At 44.1% G+C, this 20,769-nt stretch overlaps 1 protein-coding gene across 1 annotated transcript in view; it reads left to right on the top strand.

Annotated features, from left to right (window-relative positions):
• The window catches only part of LOC146866029 (uncharacterized), a 538,845-nt gene that overhangs the window by 412,745 nt on the left and 105,331 nt on the right, over positions 1 to 20,769 (top strand). The window contains exon 11 of the mRNA XM_085640219.1: positions 9,709 to 9,819. Within this exon, the coding sequence (XP_085496345.1) occupies positions 9,709 to 9,819 (111 nt within the window). The remainder of the gene's footprint in view (positions 1 to 9,708; positions 9,820 to 20,769) is intronic.

Raw genomic sequence — 20,769 nt, 5'->3', positions numbered from 1 at the left:
AGTTTTGATGCTGGTTTTGATGGGGGAGCAAGTGGCAATAGTGAGGGTGTGGTTGTTCCCTTGGATGTTGTCTATTTTACTCTCCCTATCTTTTTCTTGATCTTGATCTGCTTCCAAATCCGCCTCCGAATCCAATTCCTGTTCCTTTTCCTGTGGCTTGCTGAAGTTTTCCATTACTGTTTGGTCCTCTCCCTCCTTTTTGGGTTTCTGTTGCTGGTTGCCTGTAGTCCCCCTGACTTTTCCTGATCTCATGGTGGGTTATTGGCACGGGTTTTTTGTTCAGTTTTTATTTCCGTTTTTTGGCTCACCTGGAGCAGTGCGACTTGTTTGGGCGTAATTGCCCTGCACTTATTGGTTTACTTGTAGGTTTGCTTGCTGCCACCTTGCAGCTCTATGTCCTGGGGTGAGGTGGTCTTGGGGTTTTTACTTTGTTTACTTTAGGCACTCCTGGGTTTGATTTTTGATCTTTGAACTCTCCCAGAAGTCCTAATCGTCTTGCTTTGGCTTTTGCTCTGTCTTGCTTTGACTTTTGGTTGTTGAGTAGTCTTACTTTTGTTTTACAACCGGAGCACCAGGAGAAACTGCAGAGCATTGGGATTAAGGAGAGGCAAGAGCGAAAGCGAGGGCAAGCGGGGCACACAGGGCAAGAGCGCAGGCAGCACCACAATCTAATTGTGCTAATCGCGCTGCCTCCGCCGAAGGCTCACTCTCGCTGCGGCTGCCTACTGATGGTGGCCGCGCTTGCCACTTACAGCAGACGCCCTCACGAGACTCTTCCGCCCTCCGCCTTCACCGACTGGGCTGCCACTGCCTCTGCTGCGTCGGCTGCTGCTGCTGCCGCGGAACCGCAGAGCTACAGAGCCGCGTTGGAAACGCTGCGGCATGCTGCTCGCGGCTTGTCTAAACAACAGGACAACAGGAACGGCAGGTAAGGCAGGTCTCCCGTACTCGGTGGAGCGCGATGGAGCATGATGGAGCTGTTTTTTCGGCCCCCGCTGTATCGTGATCGGCGAAGGCTAGGAGCTGGGGGCCACGGGGGAGTTAGCTCACTCCCTGCAGTCAGTGAGCTGGGTGCCAATCTTCATCAGACTGACACAGCCGTGACGGAACCTCATTTATAATTAAACTGTGCATCATGTCATCCACACCACACTAACTCATCTTCATCTATAGACAAGAGCTCAGAATATCATGCATCTGCTGCCGAGAGGACGCTTATAATAGGAGCTGGTTAGATTACCTAAATGTGTGGCTATCGTTTGTCTATCATATACCATCAAATTAGAGAGTCTTGCAGTTACTAGGGAAGCTCTTATTTGGTACATGTTCAGTAGTTGTTTACGGAGGACCTCTTTCTGTGGGTCTGCAGACAAAATGCCCATAAATAACATGTTGGGGTATACCGGGCTGGCTGAGAAATGCTTAAAATACGAGAGAGAGAGAGAGAGAGAGAGAGCGAGTGAGAGAGAGAGAGATATGGGCATGAGAGAGAAAGTTAAAAAAAGAAAAATAAGGATGAGAGAAAAAAGATGGGCCGATAAAATGGAAAGAAAGATTGGGAGTAGGAAGGGATGGTGGCAAGAAGGAAGAAAATGTGAAAGAAAGAAAGGGAAAAATTATGAAGGATGGGTAAAAATGTATGGGTAAATGTGTTAAAGGATGGACGGATTGAATGGGGAAATTTTGAATGGAAAATTGAAAGGATTAATGGGTTGAAGGGTGGATGGAAGAACAGAAGAATGAACAGATGGAGCAGAGAGAATTGGTGGATCAGTGAAAGGATGGAAGGGTGGGTGGATGGATTGATGGATGAATGGATGGGAAAACATGACCAGATGGAGATAGATGGAAAGGTGAATGAATGGACAGATTGATGGATAAACATATGACAGTGTGAATGAATGGATGGCTAGATGATGGAAGGAGGAGGAAAGGGTGGAGGGAACTCTTCAAAGGAGGGGCGGGTTTGAATGTTTAGTGTGATTAGAAGGATGCTTCAAGTGGGGGATATTTTTACCTTCTGGCTACTAACACTGACACCATGAGGCCGGACATGGGAATTTATTGAAGATTGTGCCCTCAGGAAAAGATGAAGAACGTTTATTGGTTTTACTCAAGCGTTTTAATTTGAATCTTTTTTATTGTAACATAAATAATTATGCAGAGCCGAAAGTGACCTAAAACGTCTAAAATTCTATTTTTGCATGCCTTTTGTTCATGTAGTAGCTGCATACGCTTCTCTGTTTTTTTTTTTGAAGAGCTATGAAAAAGGACCTACAGAAAGTCCACAAAAGTCCCAGGTATGCACCACAACAGCAACATCTTTCCACTAATGTTCCAGTACTTGGAACGAGCTACATACAACACAGAAAGCCCAGTAAAATTATGTGATCTTGATCATGTCATCAAAGAATATACACTGATTCTGTACATGAAATACGAAGTGGCTGAAAGGAGACATTATGGCACTTTTCAAAACTACTACTAATAATTGCCCACATTGTTGAACCAAGGTGCTGAGTTTGTCAGCGGAAAATGTGGTTTGATCATATCCCATTAATTCCTGCATGTCCTATCACAAAACTTACAAGCTGTCAAAGAAAACATCAAATCATTAAGAGGCATATTTACAAGCCCTTAGCGCCACCGGAGCGTCACTTTTTGTGACACTCTGGTGGAGCTGTGTGCTAGCCCATATTTATATGGCCACGCAAAGCCACCCTGTGAGACTTTTCATGGCCTTGTAAATACATTCCCTTTTCATGCATCATTTTGCGTATAAGGGGCGTGCAACAATGGTTGTTGCTGTGGGCATTCCACAGCAGCACCCATTGGGGCATATTCTCAAGAACGTGTGATAAACATCGCAAAAGTAACTTAACGCAACCTACCACATCGCAGTCAATCGCGGGAAATTTACGCCGTGTTAACCAAGTATTCACAACACGGCGGTACCATGCAATAGTCACCATATAACGCGTCAACTGACCACGTTAAAATCAACACCACGCTGCAATAATTCGAAATGCAAACGGAAAAAATCCTGCAATGAAGCCAATCGCGGTACAAAAAGCACCGAAAACCAGCGACCGGCCTGCAAATCCCATGTGTCTGACAGGAAAATGCAACATAAAAGCAGAGTTAACAAACCTTGAGATGACAATCTGCCAGCACAACCCCACAGCTGTGACGCAAAACAAATGGCCATTGTCCAAATCAGATAGGCATTTCCCCACAAACAGCCACAATGCACATAGACATGCATTCAGTATGTAACCTGCGCCAATCCGGAAACAAACATGGTAAACACTGTGGAACCGCATCTCCCCCTCACATTGCAGAGGGACAAACAACACCCCCTGCACACCGACGTGTCAAGTACATGACCAGACAAGAATGAAAGCACGGACCAATGCAGGGGCCGTGACTCCCCCTTACGCCCATGTTGCCCATGTCGTGGGCCTTGAGTCACAGGGTGCATCCCTGCATCATGGCAGCACATATCAGAGCACAAACTAATCCCTGTTGTCACCTGTAGGCCACAAATGACTGCCAAAATGGAATGATATGGGACACATGCGAAACTCCGAATAGTGGGATACCCTAACAACTTTGACACACAGAACTGGCAGTTAGAATATGTGACACCATAAAGAGCCTCACTGCACAGAGGTGACACACCCACCATCCATCAACAAATCCCTCAATGGACAGCACAGCATGTCACACCCACACTTGTCTGAGTGAAGTGCCTGTACAGATGAGTGACATGCACGCAGGGAATGTGTATCAGAATGCTTTTATTAGCACATGCAGTGCCTGTGGCAGTCAACGTACTGTGCCATTACCGCGAAGGACCCACACAATGTGACATCAACCAGAGAAGAAACTGTCAATGATGTAGTCCCTACGGGCTATTCCTGCTGCGGCTGCTGTGGAGTGTGGTCCACCTGCCTCATCTTCATCATCATCGTCCGGTGCATCTGGCACTCGTATCCATGGGGCTTTGCTGTGTACACATATGTTGTCCAGCACACAACATGCAACGATCATCTTGCACATGAGGTCTGGGCTGTATAGGAGCTTACCACCTGTGACGTCCAGGCACCTGAAACGTGACTTCAACACACCAAATATGCGTTACACAATGCTCCTGGTGTGTTTGTGGGCCAAATTGTACTGCCTCTGGGCCTGTGTCATCGGGGCTCGGAGGGGTGTCATCATCCAAGCGCAGAGTGCATATCCTTGGTCACCTATGACAGTGCAGAGAGACATGATTCATGACTACATACTGCACGATGTGTTGGCAGGCTCACTGGTTCATTGGTATGTGATATGTGTGACTTAGTGATTCCTGTATGACATGTACTGCGTGTTGCAAATGAGCTGCATCACTGTGTACTACGTAGCCTCACTGCTGCACCTCCCCCCAGGACATTCACTAGTGTGAGCAGTGCAATTACATCACATGCACCCCTACGGCACACTATTGACATGCCTGTCTGCGCATATCTGCAGGCCAGAGTACGATACAGTCATGATGCTGCGCAGAATGTGGCCGACCACGCGTGTGTAGGCCCATTGTAAGGACAGTGCTGACACAGATGTAGAGCACCTGCCTGAACTCGATATGCCGTTGAGGGTACATCTTTGGCTCAAGCTGCGCTAATAGCGACACACACAACAGTTGGCATGTGTGATCCCTGAGCCCGAGCGGGCATGCCCACACCCATGAACCCCTTCGGCCGACCACACACACCGGGGAAATGCCACATAGCAACATTGTCGATTGCGTGACGGGTGGCGCAGACACTACAACAGAGACACACACATCAACTACATCCTTGGCAAGGCCCACTCTGAACCACACCCAGATCAACGTGTGTAGGAGCCACACCCCTACATATTACTGTCGTACGTCGGGCCAGCCCACTCCGCTCAGACTTACAGTGCGTACGTAACAAGCTACATTTCCGGGATCTTCCCTACTGGCTGGGGTGACATGGTTGCATCCACTGTCCACTACACTCCATACACCAGCAGTGTATGTCAACATAGATAGTTTTGTGGTCTGCATACTGAAGTCAGGCCAGCACATCCACGCCACACTTGGCATTGTGTACATGCTTATTAATGGGTCACTTGCCTCCTTCGCACATGCCTTGTTCCCACCTCTCTCCACAATCTACTATTGTGTGGCTGATGTGCCATGCCGTTGGTGGCTCATGTATATGGCTAGCCCAGGTTACCACAGTAAGTTGTGCTGTGGTGTCTGGTAGGTGGCATGTTGTTTGGCATGTTGCATGTGAGTTTGTAACGTGGGCATTCCCCGAGTTGCACAATTGTGGAGTTGAGATGTGTGGTGTGTTCATTTGGTACTTACCAACGAGCAGGGCATTTCCGTAGGTACCATCCTGTAAGCGCTGGTTGATGATGGACTGTCGGAAGATGTAGGAATCATGAACACTACCTGGGTAGTTGAATACGACATTGGTGAAGAGTCCCCGGTGGTCCACTATTGCCTTCACATTGATGGAATGCGTGTGCTTTCTGTTGCGGTAAGTGTGTGCAGTGATGGCAAGGGGCACAAGTAGGACATGTGTGCAGTCAATTGCCCCCAACACGTGCAGGAATGCAGCTATGGCGTAGAAGCCTTGCTTGGTCTCCAGCTGTTCCTGCGCAGTGTGTGGGAAGTATACGTACTGGGGTACCAAGCTGATGATGGCATCCAGAACAGGTCTGAGGAACTTTGATAGGGCTGGCTGTGAGACCCCTCCGACTCTGGCGGTTGTTGGTTGGAATGTCCCAGAGGCCAACCGGTGCAGCACCGCCAGCAGCTTTGTCTGAGGTGGGATGTTGGTTATCTGCTGTGTTGGTATCGTCAGCCTGTGGGCAATGATGTTCAGGATGCGGAGCATGGTTGTACTTTCGAGCCTGTAGTGGGCAATGACATACTCTCGTGTCATGTCTGTGAGGCTGGTGCGTTTTCGGAAGGTCCGCGGTCTGTGGCTGCACTACCTCTGTGCTAGTCAGTCTTTTTAGTATCGGTGTAAGGGAAAACACAGGGATGTGCTCTATTCTTGTGAATACAGCTCATCCTTGCTTATTTAAATGACACAGCACTGCTAAATTGCATGCAGAGCCGCACTGCGTCATTTCTTTGTAAATGTTATTAATATTATAGGTCTTTTTTTCCTGCTAGGTAATTTTTAATTTCGCAACATGTCAAATGCGATTTAAACATTCATAATATTGAGAGATGTTCTATTGTCACATTGTTTAGCATATTCAAGGACCAAGTCAAAATTGCTGCAAGTAAAACTCTCTGCTTGTGCACAGTTTGGGGCTTATTTACCAGCCCCTTGTACCGCCGGTCTGTCACTTTTTAAGTGATAAAACGTGATGCACCAGTGGTGCAAGGGGCTTGTAATTAAGCCCCTTTATGTTAAAGCGAGTGTTGCAAAGTCATCGTGTGCCCTGGGCACCCCCAACTTTTTGCTGACTGATACTAGTGGTAACTGACTCTGACTGACCCTGGGCGATAGCTAACCAGGCCCAGGGCCAGTGCTATGCTGAAAGAGGCACATTAGAATACAGTTAAAACACTTATATACACTAGGGTACACAATGGTACGGTGGGATACCCCTGTTATTGGCATGACCTACCCTATAAGCTCCTAGTATATAATAGGGCAGGGGGATTGAAACTACCTAGAAGTCCCTAGTACTCTGGGGCCTGGCAGTTTAGAGGCCAGCAGCTCTTTGTGCACTTGCATGTGTGCACTGCTGAAGCCTGAGGTCAGTTTAAAAGCAGACCTGGGTGCCAGGACTGCTTTTAAAAAGTAAATTGTGCCCAAACTTGACTTTGGGGTTTAGGGCACTTAAAAATGTTTAACCTCCAATGTTTTGTCATATCTTCAGGACCCCCAGGGTCTCCCCTAGGTGTCCCGGGGGTGGGGGGTCAGATATGTACAAGGTACACCCTTATAAAATGAGTTTTATATGCCCTGGGTTAAGTGAAATTTCACATGTCACTCCCCACATTGTGGTAAAGTGCTGCTCAAAGTCTCCCCTAGTTGCACATGGTGTGGGGGTCCTGTAGAAATCCGGGAAGGACCTATAAAATATGTGTTTGTAAGCCCTAGTGCTGGAAAAATGGTCCAAATCATTTTCTCCATTGCAAATCCCAGGCCACATAGGTTAATATGTCAAGAGGTTAGTAACTAATAACTCTTGATAGGAACAGGCTAGAAATACCATTCAAAGACTTCCCAGAATGGTATTAATATATCCAACAATATCATATTGTTGAATTTCTCCTAAAGTGCACATACAAGAAGTTATAAGACTTTCTTGTTTGTAAGTCCAAATTCAGCCTTCCAGTGGTCTGTCCTGATTGGTCAGAGTTAAGTGGATTAGCCAGGCTGCCTTGAAGAGGTGATAAAGAGCCCCTGGTGTTAACCAGCTCTGATGGGAGGGCAGTGTGCTGCTACACAGGAATGCCAGAGCAGGGGGAGGAGTCGTAAACCATGGTCTTCAAAGGCAGAGAGATGGCCACAGTGTCAGTTTCCACTCCACACATTTGACCCCAACCAGTCCTAGGAGTACGGAAGTTATGTGCAGATGGTAGGGGGAGAGTCTATGGAAATAAGCCATCCCGCGGGGTGTGTTTAGCCAGCTCTTGCCTATCTGCTGGAAAATCAGCCATTATGAATTTGGAACATCTGGTGCGCTCTGGGACAAAATAATGTCACACTCTACAGGATGTGGTCAATTTTTGAGGAGTTGGCCTGCTCCCATTGGTCAGCAGTGACCTCCTGCTTAACCCAGAGAACTGGGAATAAGTATCTGGCAGGGGCAGAGCCTCTCAGATCTGCTGCCTGAAACTTACTGAAGCAAGAAGTGCCCCATTGAGAAGTTCTGCTGTGCAAAGATTTCTAAGGCCTGACCTCTGAAGACTGCACCTTCTGAAACTACAGCCCTGTGGATTATCTTGCTAAAAAAGAAGTAAAGAGTGGACTCCCTGAAAGCTACAGGTTAAAAGAGCTCATCTTGAACATCACCAACTAAATTTACACCTTGGAGAACCACCAGTGGCTTTGTAAGGGTTTTGTACCAGTGGATTGTGGGAACTGAAGTCCCCAACTTTCAAGGACCATCTTGGAGCTTTCAGACCCTTGGAAGGAGTTTGAGACACTTTGGGACCCTTTGAGGAACTTGAGAAAGAAGTTCAAGAACTTTGGAGCAACTTTGGAAAAAGCTCCATTGAGGGACCAACTCAACCTGGCCAGCCAAGCCGCCTGCCTTCAACCGCGAGCCGGCCAAGCCAACCAGGTTCGTCCTGCTAAAAGCTCCATCGGTCCAACTTCCAGAGATTGACCGGGACTAGAAGAAATCTGAAGCCGACAAACCCTCAGTGGATCCGGCTACATGAAGAGCATCGAGAGACCCCGCGAGAAAAAGCTCCAGAAAAGTTTCTAAGTCTGCTCGTAGAAAAGGTGACCGGGAGCAACCGCAAACACCAAGCCGCCTGCCTTCCATTGCGTGTCGGCCTGGATTCCTGGGTTGCCCCGCTGAAGAGCTAAAGAAAAAGTTTCTAAGTCCGCTCCAGGAAAGTTGACCGGGAGCTCGTTGAAAGGTAATCCGGCGAACACTCACCGAATCCGGAGTGTCTGGGAGCTTCGAGGGACCTCGGGGAGAAAAGCTTCAGAAAAGTTTCTAAGTGTGAAGGTAGAAACTGAGACCGAGACCTGCCACGGTCGGCCGGAAACTTTGACTTTGATCCGGTCTATCACTAGCAGGTATCCCAATATGGTGCTTTAATCTTCTAAGTGCTATATTTTGCGTAATCTTTGAAAATTCATATCTCCGGTTCCCCACATTGGATTTTTGTCGTTTTGGTGTCATTTTAAAGATAAAAATATTTCCTAGTTTTATAAATTGGTATTGGATTTTTATTATGTGTTGTGTCTTAATTATTTACTGAATATGTGTTTTTAAATGCTTTACATACCTGTCTTTGAAGTTAAGCCTGCCTGCTCGCAGGCAAGCTACCAAGGGTTTAGCATCGAAATAATTTTCTAAGACCTCTGCTGAGTCCCACCATTTGTTTGTGGCCTTATTGCATTTGCCCCTACCAATAACCCACTTTCCAACAGCGACTCATACTGTTTAAGGTCTTGATCATTTCTTTCAGACTAGAGGGCTTACTTACAAGCCCCTTGCGCCGCCGGTTCATTACTTTTTTCCATTGTAAAAGTGACGTGCCAGTGGTGAAAGCGCCTTGTAAATAAGCCCTTATGTTTTACCACTTTCCATTTACTTCTGATTCTAAACACATGGACATTAGTTCTTTAAGCTCAGTGAAGGCTAGTGGAAACCATAACTACACCATGTATTATTCTAGGAAACAATTTTGGGATTGATAGTATAATTGTGAAATTCAAGTTACAATGTTAACAGAAAAAAGAAGTGAGAATTAATTTAAGAGCTACATATGGTATAACATATTTAAATGTGAGATACAGTGGAGCAAGTACTAGTACTATAGATGGCAGGAGGATATACAATATCTCAATAAATTTAATTGATTAGTGCTTGGTATGTAGATGAGAAGTATCACTGAGCCTTAAGTCAGAATTTCTTGCAAAAAGTTGAATATTTTGTGTTTTTACAAAACAAAAAGTGAGACAGACTCAATATTTTCAGAAAAATGAAGACAAGGCAATTCTGGAGAAGTTTGCAACTGAAAGAAGAGCAACAGTCATAGTCCAGACATTAGAACTACCAAAATCAAGTGAATGTTCTGGAATTGTTGAGGTATGTCACTCTATACCATTGGGTAAAATGAGAGTTTCACTTCTCTCTCTTTTATATTCTCTCCTCTGCCCCTCATGATATCTCCCAATCACTTTCTCTCTTAACTCTGATCTGCTATTTGCTTCTTCACTTTCTTTACTCTCTTCTCTATCCCCTCCAACTCCCTTCAATCTGTATTCCTCTTCTACATTTTATGCTCCTTTTCCCTTCCCTTGTCTCTCTTGCTCATATTTTGTACTCTCATCTGCATTTCTTTTGTCCTCTCTTCTTTCATCTAATGTTTTCTGTCTCTCCTTACTGTCTCCTCTCCCCTTCTTGGCACATACGTTGTACTTCTCTCCTATGGTCCATGACTTTGTGCTGTATTGTTGGTCTTGTGAGCCCAGTCCCGTTCTTTCAACAACCAGCATGCTAGGCCGTGATGGATGGAATCTATGGGGGTGGGGCGGAGGGGTGCGAATGAATGAGCGCAAGTGCAAATATAAAAAATATATATATATTAGACACCTCCATTCCGGACCTCTTCTTTCTTCCACTGCAACTTGGACACCAAGAAACTCACTTGACCAATCCTGGCACTGCTCTCATGCAGCATGAGAGCAGTGCCCTGATTGGAGGGAGCAGCCTCCCTCGGTGCTCCACAGCACTCTGGAGGCCTGCACATGCTCCAGCTCAGGTGTCTTAAGACAGCTAGGTTAGAGATGTTTAAGAACACATGTGTGGCTGGCCGTCCCAAAACGGCTGGCAAAAAAGACATGCCCACTTTAAACAGTGCGTGGACAGCCCACCCTCCTCCCTGCTGCTGTCGCTCAGCAGTGGCCCGCCCCCGTCCTGACGCTCTGTTCCAGACGGGGGATGAAAAATAAAATGGTAATGAATTACCATTTTATTTTTCATCTCTGGGGCTTTGGGGGGAATTTAGGTGGGGCAATGCTCCTCTGCTCTAACGGAGATGCTGCACCTGCTGCTAGGGCAAGTACTTTCTTCTATTCTATCTCATTACCCCCTTTAGCCCTAGCAATGAGATTCTCTTCACTTTCCTGGCCAGGGAGTGGGCAGACCCCAATGGGGAGAATGTGGGATTGGCCTTGCTGTGGAGTACTTGTTAACTCCAGAGACATGACACCCACCTTCACCACCTTTCATGCGCACTCTGACTTTTCTCTCTCCCTTGTCCTGCCACACAGTATTTCACACTCTCCCTACCTTCCCTTTGCTTTCTCCTACCAACCTACTTTGGATCCTATTTAAATCTTTGTATTTCCATTCCCATCCCATTCCCCTCCTGCACTCAGCTTTCTTTTTCACACTTCCTCCTAAGAAACTCTCCAATCAAGATTCCCTCTCATCATTCTGTTTGCTGCATATTCTTCTTTCTTTACACTTCTCTGTTCCTACTACATGCATTCTTTCATCATCAATGCCTTCTACCTCTTAACTGTTTTCTTCTTTGATCATCCCTTCTTTTCTACTTACTGGCCATATGGTCACCACTTTCTCCTCTCCTCTGCTCAATCATAATTCCTGTCTCTAGTCTCTGTTTGCTTCTGTTCACTCTCCATTCTATGCTTCCTAGTTCTCCTTTTACTCCTCACTCCTCTTAACTATTTCTCCTATCTGTCCCTTATTCCCGCCTTGTCTCCCCAATCAGCATTCACATTGTCACATAGCAACTCTCTTTTCTTTCCCTCTCCCTCATCCCTCTTCTGTCCTTCTCCATCTTACCTTCCTTCTTTCCCTCTCCTACCACACCACTCACTCTTCCCTTTACCCTCTCCTCTTCATTTTCTCTTCCCTCGCTCGCACTTTATTCTTTTCTCCAGTATTGAGATCTCAGTAAGGGACATTTGCAACTAGCAGACACTGTCAAATCCACCATAACTGAAACATAAGTCCTACGTCCACACTAATGGGAGTCTTTGGAATACCCAGAAGAAGAATGCTGCTGTAGGGCAGAGAGCCTTATAACATGAACTACTAAGAGAGACACACACAAATAAAGAGAAACACAATGAACAAGCATTGATAATTTAGACAATCTGAAATGGAAAATGTGCAAGCAACAGACAACAGCCTACCATGCAACATGACAGAAGTCACAAAAAAATCATGGAATTTGTGAACACAATAATGCTGGCTAGTGGAAGATCACAAAACGTGACCACACCCTACAGCACCAGGCATTATCAAAACCCAGGAAAAGAAAACAACAATTTAAACGTAAGGGTGGGAAGCAAATGACGTTCCCTGTTACTGAAAGAGAAAGGCTATGTTAGATTTTTGGAATTGGGCAAGAACTAACACAAAGTGCAATGCCTCACCTGTTGAAATTATCCTCATACAGAAGACAGCTTACTGTCCAATAAGGAGAGAAAACACACACGCTACAAACACAAAACACACACAAACACTAACACTCTAACCATAGCGTAAGATACACTAATCAAAATTGCACAAATCACATTTGCACTGGTTCTAGGAGCCATGAAGCCATATTGACAACTGGAAGAGAAAAAGAAGAAACTGTTACAGGCTATAAAAACAATGCATCTGGAATATTGGTGGTTAGGCTGTACAAATATTTTATTTGATGGCTTGATGAAGAGAATATATGTCATAAAACACATACCAGCAGTGGGTTAATATCAATTGGATTGAATAAAATATCAATCTTAATATTAAAGAGTTCCACCAAATGTACAGTATCTTTGACATGTAACTGAATCTCTCCCAACCCCTTTAAAAGCTTGTTTATTAAATATCTGACAAGTTGGCTTGTTTCTGCCGTTCCAGTGCATTTCAACATTATAGAAGAAGCCAGTGAGACTCCTATTTATTATATTATGTGCAGCTTTCAAGCAGCCACTTGTGCAGTGCTGGAAAGGTGCCAATTTACAAGTGTGAGGTGTTCTACATCCAGCATCAAGGTACACACAAGACCTATCTAATTGCAATACATAGACAACAAAAGAATTGGAGTGAGACCAATGTCCCTGCCAACCTCACTCTACTCAACACATTTTGTTCTAATCATAGATTCCTTATCCCATGGATGAAACGGCAAATAGAATCAAAGTTCCTTTCAAGGTTGTCATGCCTTGCATCAATCCATTCACATACCCTCTTTTCCCTCAATCAGCTGAAAAGTTCTTTCATCCCTCATTGCATCTCTCAAAAGTGATACCCTTTATCTGAAAAATTATTGAGAAAGCAGTCTCTTCCCAACTCTAGGATCTGATCCACAAGAATAATCTTCTTCAGGTTTACTAATCCCGCTACAGGCCTTGCTTCAGCACAGAGATAGCTACTCTTCAGCAACAAGAACAACCCTTGCCTCCTGGTACCTCTTGACCACTCTGTGGCATTTAACACAGTCAACCTTCACATCCTTGAAACACATACAGGGGTTCTCTAACACAGCCCCCCAATGATTCAATTCCTATCTTGACAATCATCACCTGCTTGCAAAGATGGAAACTCAATATTCCAGAAATTCAGCATTTTTGTGGAGTTCCCCAAGGATCCATTCTCTTTCTCATCCATTTCAATATCAAAACATGTAGATGTCACCACTACTTAATTTGTTAGAAAGTATGTGCCAGGGCCCTTCTCACCCATTGCCGCCGCCAAAATTCATCTCAAACTTAAAAAGACAACACCACCATGTGGTGGACTGTCACTAGAACTAGTGCTGACAATTAAGTGCTGGTGCCGAGTACCAGAAACCACCGGCTCAAATTAAGCACTGGATGTCACTTATACTTATCCCCACATTTCGTCAATTAATGATATTCACTGACTCTAAAACTGCCACAGGCTTGTCCAGAATTGGATGTGAAGTTCCTCCCTAATTCTCAACACAACTAAGACAGACCTTTTCCTATTAATCAACAGCACCAAACAACCACATATTCAAGCTTAACTACCCAACATGAACTTAGATTGTTTTACCTTCAAGCTGACACCTTGTGCAAAATCACATATACGGTTTGAGGTATCTACACCACAGAACTGAATCACTTAAGCCAACATCCAAATCCAAGCAAAAATCATTTGCTTTGGGACAGATTTCTTTGCTAGAATTGTGTACACAGTAGTAATTACTACCTTCATGGTTACGATCCAATTTTGTAACAAATTCCATCAGCCCACAATACATAAATCTGGATTGCATATAATCGGTTCGAACAAAAGGTCTCAGTGGTTCAAATGCATTTCTTTGGGGACCGAATTCATTATTTCTCAGACTACGGATGCTGTATAAATTTAAGGATTTTACTTTTCCACTGTTCTCAATAAAGCAAATAATTTAAAGGATTTCTCAACACATTATTCCTAGTCACCTTCACTTTCCAAAAGTCCCTATGTAAAAATGCTATTAGCCTTTCTGTGTACTCATAGTTGCTTAATGTCATTGTTTATTCATTATACCTCTTAACATTTTGCTTGAGTTAGGTCAGCAATGAGCCATTAGGTGACCTTTCTCAGCACTAAATTTGAAAAATAATAAGTGCTTGCGCCAAAACTATGTTTCCGCAGTCTATTGCTATTGCTACTGAATGTCAATTTTGAACCTACCTCATAACTCTTTTATCTACCTCGCTGCACTCCCTGCTTCTTCATTTCACTCTTGCAAGTTCTTTGTCATCCCTTCTTTCTCCCTTTGTCATTGTTTTCCTTTATTTCGCTTCCTTCTTCTTACTGTATTTTATCCCTTTCACTCTCTTGCTCTGGGCCAATGTCTGATGATAACAAATATAAGGGCCTGATTACGATTTGGGCGACTGGGTTACTCCGTCACAAACGTGACGGATATCCCGTCCAATGTACCACAAAGTGCTCTACGATGGACGGGATATCCGTCATGTTTGTGATGGAGTAACCCTGTCCGCCAATATTGTAATCAGGCCCTGATTCCTGGTGCCCAAAAAAGAAGTGGGATTCACCTGCAAACACCAGCTCAAATTAAGCACTGTCTTTTTAAACTAAATCGACACTGTAGGCAAACCAATATGCCATAGTCTGTTAAACCACACTTGCATCTGATAAGATGAACTAGTTGGATGGCCTGCCTTAAATAAAGCAATGTCTACCTGTAACTGTTTCAATACTATTCAGATTGTCATAAAACTTCACCACAGAAGGAGGAGAAGCATAGAGCAAAATTGATGACAATTTTGCATTAAATGGTATTAAAAGATGCAATTCAGAAAGTCTGCAATAGAGAATACCACAAATCTTTAAACTACCATAGACAGTCAACACAATTGATCTTCCAGTGTCCATATGTGGTATCTAAATTAAAATGGTGTTTAAGAAGTCACCCAGACATGTAAGTGTGCACCGCCTCAATGTATGTGCAATTCATGCTTTTTAAAAACTTACCCCTACATCAGCCAAACTTAGCAATTTGAGTTTTCTTCAAATTCACGAGTACGTGTTTATCATTATTATAGGTTGATAGTTGGCACAGCGGGCAATTCAGGCCAGTCAGGGTCTGGTCTAATATGAACAGATCTTCAGCAGACATTGAAACATAAACCTGCAGGTTACCTTTATGGAGAGAAAAGACTTAACAGCACGTAGGTTACTTGGGAGGTCATTAAGATACCAAGTAAACAAGGTGGGGACAAGGACTCAACTTTGTTTTAAACTTTTCTTCGCTTCAATTTTATCAGTATATTGCCTACTCTTGACCATACAACCCTAACCCGTAAATTAGAATAAACTAACTTGCAATGTTTTTAAATTATCACTATCAATTCCTGTGACATTCAGCGTTAGCCATGACAGTTTGTGACTAAGTGTATCAAATGCATCCGTACAGCCAACCAGGGAGGTGAAAAGATTACTTTTGGATCCCAAGGATTTACTAGCCATGCAAATTCCCATAAAAGTACCCACCGTAATTGAGTATTTACTAAAAGTAGGTTGATCAATGGGTAGCACACCAATACATTCATCCGAGGCAGTAAGATGGCTCAAAATAAGTTATGCGTATAATTTACTATCCATGTCCAGTATTGCACTTTGCCCAAAATTACCATGATCACATGCTTAGCTGCTTAACCATGGGGGTTGGATTTCATTATACTTGGTGACAGCCTGAAATATAGGTAATCATATATTGGCCCCAAAACTGACATTCTACTAATCCTAAAAAACAGGGAGTCAATTTGGATATAGGATTCTAAGAGCTTTGCTTGTCTTATTGCAATTCTAGTAGTCTTGCAGTCATGGACAATAGTGAGTATGACTCAGAGTATTGCTTTGACCTCCGTTTTACATTTATCATTCTAGTTAAAAGAATCAGTGAACAATGGCCATAGTTCTTCACCAATAAAACTGTCGCAAGCACCAGAGATTTTTGCCGCACTTTTGCTGCATACTTCCTATGAGAAATTGGGTTGTTGGTTGATTGGGGTGTTCGCCTTGGACCAGCAAAGGACATAATCCCTGGCAGGGTGAACCACAAAAAGTCACTAAAGTAACTTGTATTTAACCCTGAGAAACTTGGCACAAGCAGCAGTCACGCTTAACTGAAAGGCAATGTGTACAAGTACTGATGCAGCACACAAGCAGATATAAAGTGAAAACACAACACAAGAGAAATCCCATACCAATTTAGAACAATAGAGTCGTTTATGATACATTATTTTACACCAAATTACAAACATTCAAACTGTAGAACCAATCTTATGAATTTTAAAAATGTTCAGTAAAAACTAGAGTCTAAAAGATCAAAGCACCAACAGCAGACATCTAATCGTGCAAGACCAGGTCATAGTAATGATGCAGCGCGGGTCGGGTACATAAAGTGGATTGGATCTGATAGGTTCTTACCTTCTGACCTAGAAGAAATTTTAAGGAAAAGATCATGACAAGGTAAAGTTCAGCGAGGGAAGGCTTCAGGCAATGTCCGAGGAGGGAGAGTCATCGCCGGGGAGCCACTGGATGGAGTCGCAGTAAAGAAATCTACATTTGTACTTTTATGGAAGTTTAAAAACTCCAGTGGGACAAGGCAAACGGATGTAGCTGACAAGAGTTCCAGGAGGCTCGGATACCCCTTTGGTGAAGGATGCCCAAACAGGATTTGCTGCTATGGAGAAGAATGTAGCTGGAGCAGCCCCAATGTCAAATCGACTGGTGAAGCACCATGGCTGGATTGACGAGCAGGTTGGTCCTAGTCTTCCCTCGGTTTTCAAAGCAGTTTATAGTAAAAAATGTTTCCCAAGTGTTATGTGTTGCTTATCTGTGCACCTTTAGCACCACAACCAAGGGTCCAGGACTAGAAGGGCACCACTTGGGGTTATGGCTCACTCAAGCTGGGTCCAGGTGCAACCTCGAGATGGTGGGAGCATGTTATGTTCCGGTGGCTCTGAGGTGGAGGCCAGGAAACTATCCCTTGGAATCACTCTAGTAGTCCTGGGTTCAGGTGAAGAAGTAGGGCTGAAACAGCCGGGCTAGCCTCTGAGGATTCAAGGTAGGCGGCAGGCAGCAAAGCATTCCTTCCAGGTGCAGTTAATAACAACAGCCTCAGACAGTCCTCTGAGAGTCCTTCCATGGGTCGAGAAAGTGAACTGAATAGTGGGTGTGAGGGTCCTATTTTTACCTCATACCTTCTCTGAAGGTGGTAGACATTTCTAGAGGTTTCCCTTTGAAGTGCTTATACTCCCCTGGGTCCAAGCTGGCTGTAAGAGCAATTCAGTGTTTACAGGCCCTATTCAATTGCAAGTGGGGCTGTGCCCAGCTCCCCCCCCCCCATCCTCAAACCAGATGGCCCATTCAGGCACACCTAATGCCTCTATTGTGTGACTGTCTGGGAAGAATTCTTAAAGTATATCTGCCACCTGCACCCAATCATGTGATCTAGGACAGCCTGCAAGCACCAAATAGCAAAGGGCAGGAAAATACCAACTTTCTAAAAGTAGTATTTTCAAAATGTGTAATTTAAAAATCTGATTTTATCATAGATACCAAACGTAAAATGCTTATCTATTCCCAATCAAAAGTTAGCAACTAATATGCATTAAACGTATAGTTTAAGTATTGGCAAGAGGTTTATATTGCCAGGTAAGTTTAAAACTATATTCAGGCTTTAATGGAAGGCATGAGACATGTTTTAAAGGGCTACATAAGTGGATGGCAGTATAAGTGCTTCAGGCCCACAAGTACTTCTCAGACCTGGCATCCTTGACTTGTTGGTCCTCTAACCTTTTGCCTTCAAACATCCTGTTTTTGCTGGCCTTAGGACTCTGCAAACTTTATCACAACTAACCAGGGCTAAAATGTGTATGATCTCTCCTTAAAACATGTTAGATTAACTTATAACCAATCGCCATATTTATTTACTTGTAAGTCCCCAGTAAAATGACAATACTTGCCCAGTGCCTGAAAATGAAATGCTTCTAATGGGCCTGAAGTACTGGTTGTGCTACCGATGTAAGTAGCACTTTAAACATATCTCAGGCCTGCAATTTCAGGTTGTTTTAATGCGCTTTAAACAGCCACAGTGACCTGGCAAAGTGAACCTTTTGGCAGGTGCAAACCTTCCTTTTTAATACATGTAAGTCACCCGTAGGGAAGGATCTGGACAACACGACAGGGTGCAATGTATTTAAAATGTAGAACGTACTTTTAATTTTACATCTCCTCGTAGTTAAAAACCCTTAAATTTGTTTTTCACTACTGAAAAGCCTACCTTTCCCAGAGGATAACATTGGAGTTACCTTATTACATTGTATAAGTATAATTTCGACATGGGAACAGATACCTGATCAATGTTTTGTGTCTGAAATCATATGAATTACAATACTAAAAATAGCCACTTTTAGAAAGATGGCATTTTCTTGCCTTAGCCATTTGGTCGCTGCAGCCTGTCTCTGGGTCACATAACTGGGTGTGGGTGACAGTTGGGCTACGTGTATCCCTCCTAGATAGCCACACACAATGGGAAGCTTAGTTGTGATTGGATTTGCCATCACTGGCAGGATGGGAGGGAGGAGCTGGGTCACTTACAATTGAATAGGCTGTGTCCAGTCTCCACGCAAAGTGTGGCATACCCCCTGTAGTTGGTCTGGAGACAGGGCCAGGAAGGCAGGGCACCAGTGCACTTCAAAGACATGTCTCTAGAAGCTTGTACCTACTTAGCACAACTGGTTATATATCCTAGACCTCCGACGCTGCCACTTCAGCATACTTCTGAACCTATGGATGCTCTGCTAGGAAGAAGGACTGCTTTGCTGCTACATGGACTTCCACTCTGCTGGACTGCTGCTCTGACAAACTCCTGCCCTCATGTGCTGACTTGCTGCCTACTGCAGACTTTCACTGGGTAAGGACTGTATCTGCATCTCTTGAACCCAAAGTGAATCCTAGGGCTATTTGACTGGCCTCCTAATCTGAGGCCTCGGGGACACAACAGACTTCCAACAACCTTGCCCCTGCACCTGGACTCTGCTATCTGTGAGTCTACCCTGCCACCCCAGTGGTGCCACCCGAGTCCTGGATCCTTGGAAGTGGGCCTAAGGTTCTCTGTCAGCCTCTGTTGATCCAGTGGAACTTATGCATCTCCTCTGCTGTGCAGAGCAAACAACTGCTGCGTGGATTGGACCTGTCGCAGAGTCCCGCCTCGCCTTACAGCTCTTCAGAATTGACACATTGCCCTGACTGCATGATGCATCCACGGTGCAGACCCTCGCATCCCTCATCGAAGACTGCCTCAACAACGAATATGTACTCCTCATCGTAGCCTCACAGCTCTTTAGCACCGACGCATTTCCCAACTGCATTACGCATCCTCAATGCCTGACTTTGCATCACAAGCCCCATCGACGGAATTCCCAGCGATGACGCAGGCCCTTGCATCACAGCCTCACCGCATCTCGAAACCAACCAGTGCTTCAGCTGCGCAATGCATCTTCGACATTGATCCTCACAAAGATCCTCAAACCAGGATTTAAGATACTCTGTTCAGCGGACCTAACTAGGTCTCTGTATCCAGCCTGCATTCCATCGTGTCAGCCTAAACTTGTGACTTTTTCCCAGTCCAGTACAACCAAATATCCGCAGTTGGCACTTTGTGCTTTTTGGTGCTATTTTTACTCAAATCTTTCAAATTGAATATCTCCAGTTCTAATATTTTGATTTTTGTCATTTTGGTCTTGTTTCATTTATTAAAGAAACTTCTATTTTTCTAACTTGGTGTGGGATCCCTTTTTGTGATTTTTCTACTTTTGTTACTGTTTGAAGTGTTACACAAATGCTCTACACATTACCTCTATGTTAAGCCTGACTGCTCTATGCCAAGCTACCAGAGAGTTCAGAACTGGTCAATTTAGGGTGGTTTGTGCCTCACCATGACCAGGATTGTGGTCTCCGCTTTACCATGGATTGCACCCCAGTCAACATGAACCCAATTTTTCACAGTAGTATTTGATTTATTTGTCCTGGGCATATAGTACACCACTGTACAAGGGACTTATAAGTTAAATTCACAAAATGGTGTTTTGCCATGCAAATTTGTCTTTTGTAGTCTTTTTTGCTGTTATTGATGACCTTCCTAACAGACATACAACCGTTTGCTAATTGTATTTTTAGCTAAGGAAAGAGTCTAATGTGATCTATGTTCAGTTTGAAATGCTTTATTGAAAGAAAAGTAGAAAGAACAACGAAATACAGATCATACAAAGAACATTGTCCATATAGAATCAAAAAAGAAACAAAACAGTGAATCATCATGTGTTAACATAAGAAACCTAAAGGAAGCTTAAAAAGCATTTTTTTAAAGTTTTAAAGGCAACCAGGAAAAAAGGAGGAAAAAAGAGAAAAAGGAGGAGAAAGGAAGGAAGGGAAAGAAGAAAGAGAGAGGTAAGTATGAGGCGTTAGAAGGAGAATAGAAAGTGAGATCATACAAAGGCTAGGTAGAATAGAAAAAGCAAGCAAGCCGAG

Source organism: Triturus cristatus, chromosome 2_1, assembly GCF_964204655.1.
Source record: "Triturus cristatus chromosome 2_1, aTriCri1.1, whole genome shotgun sequence".
In the NCBI taxonomy this organism is placed as follows: Eukaryota; Metazoa; Chordata; class Amphibia; order Caudata; family Salamandridae; genus Triturus; species Triturus cristatus.
Note: the sequence above shows the minus strand (reverse complement) of the source record. Positions and strands in the feature narration are given on the sequence as shown.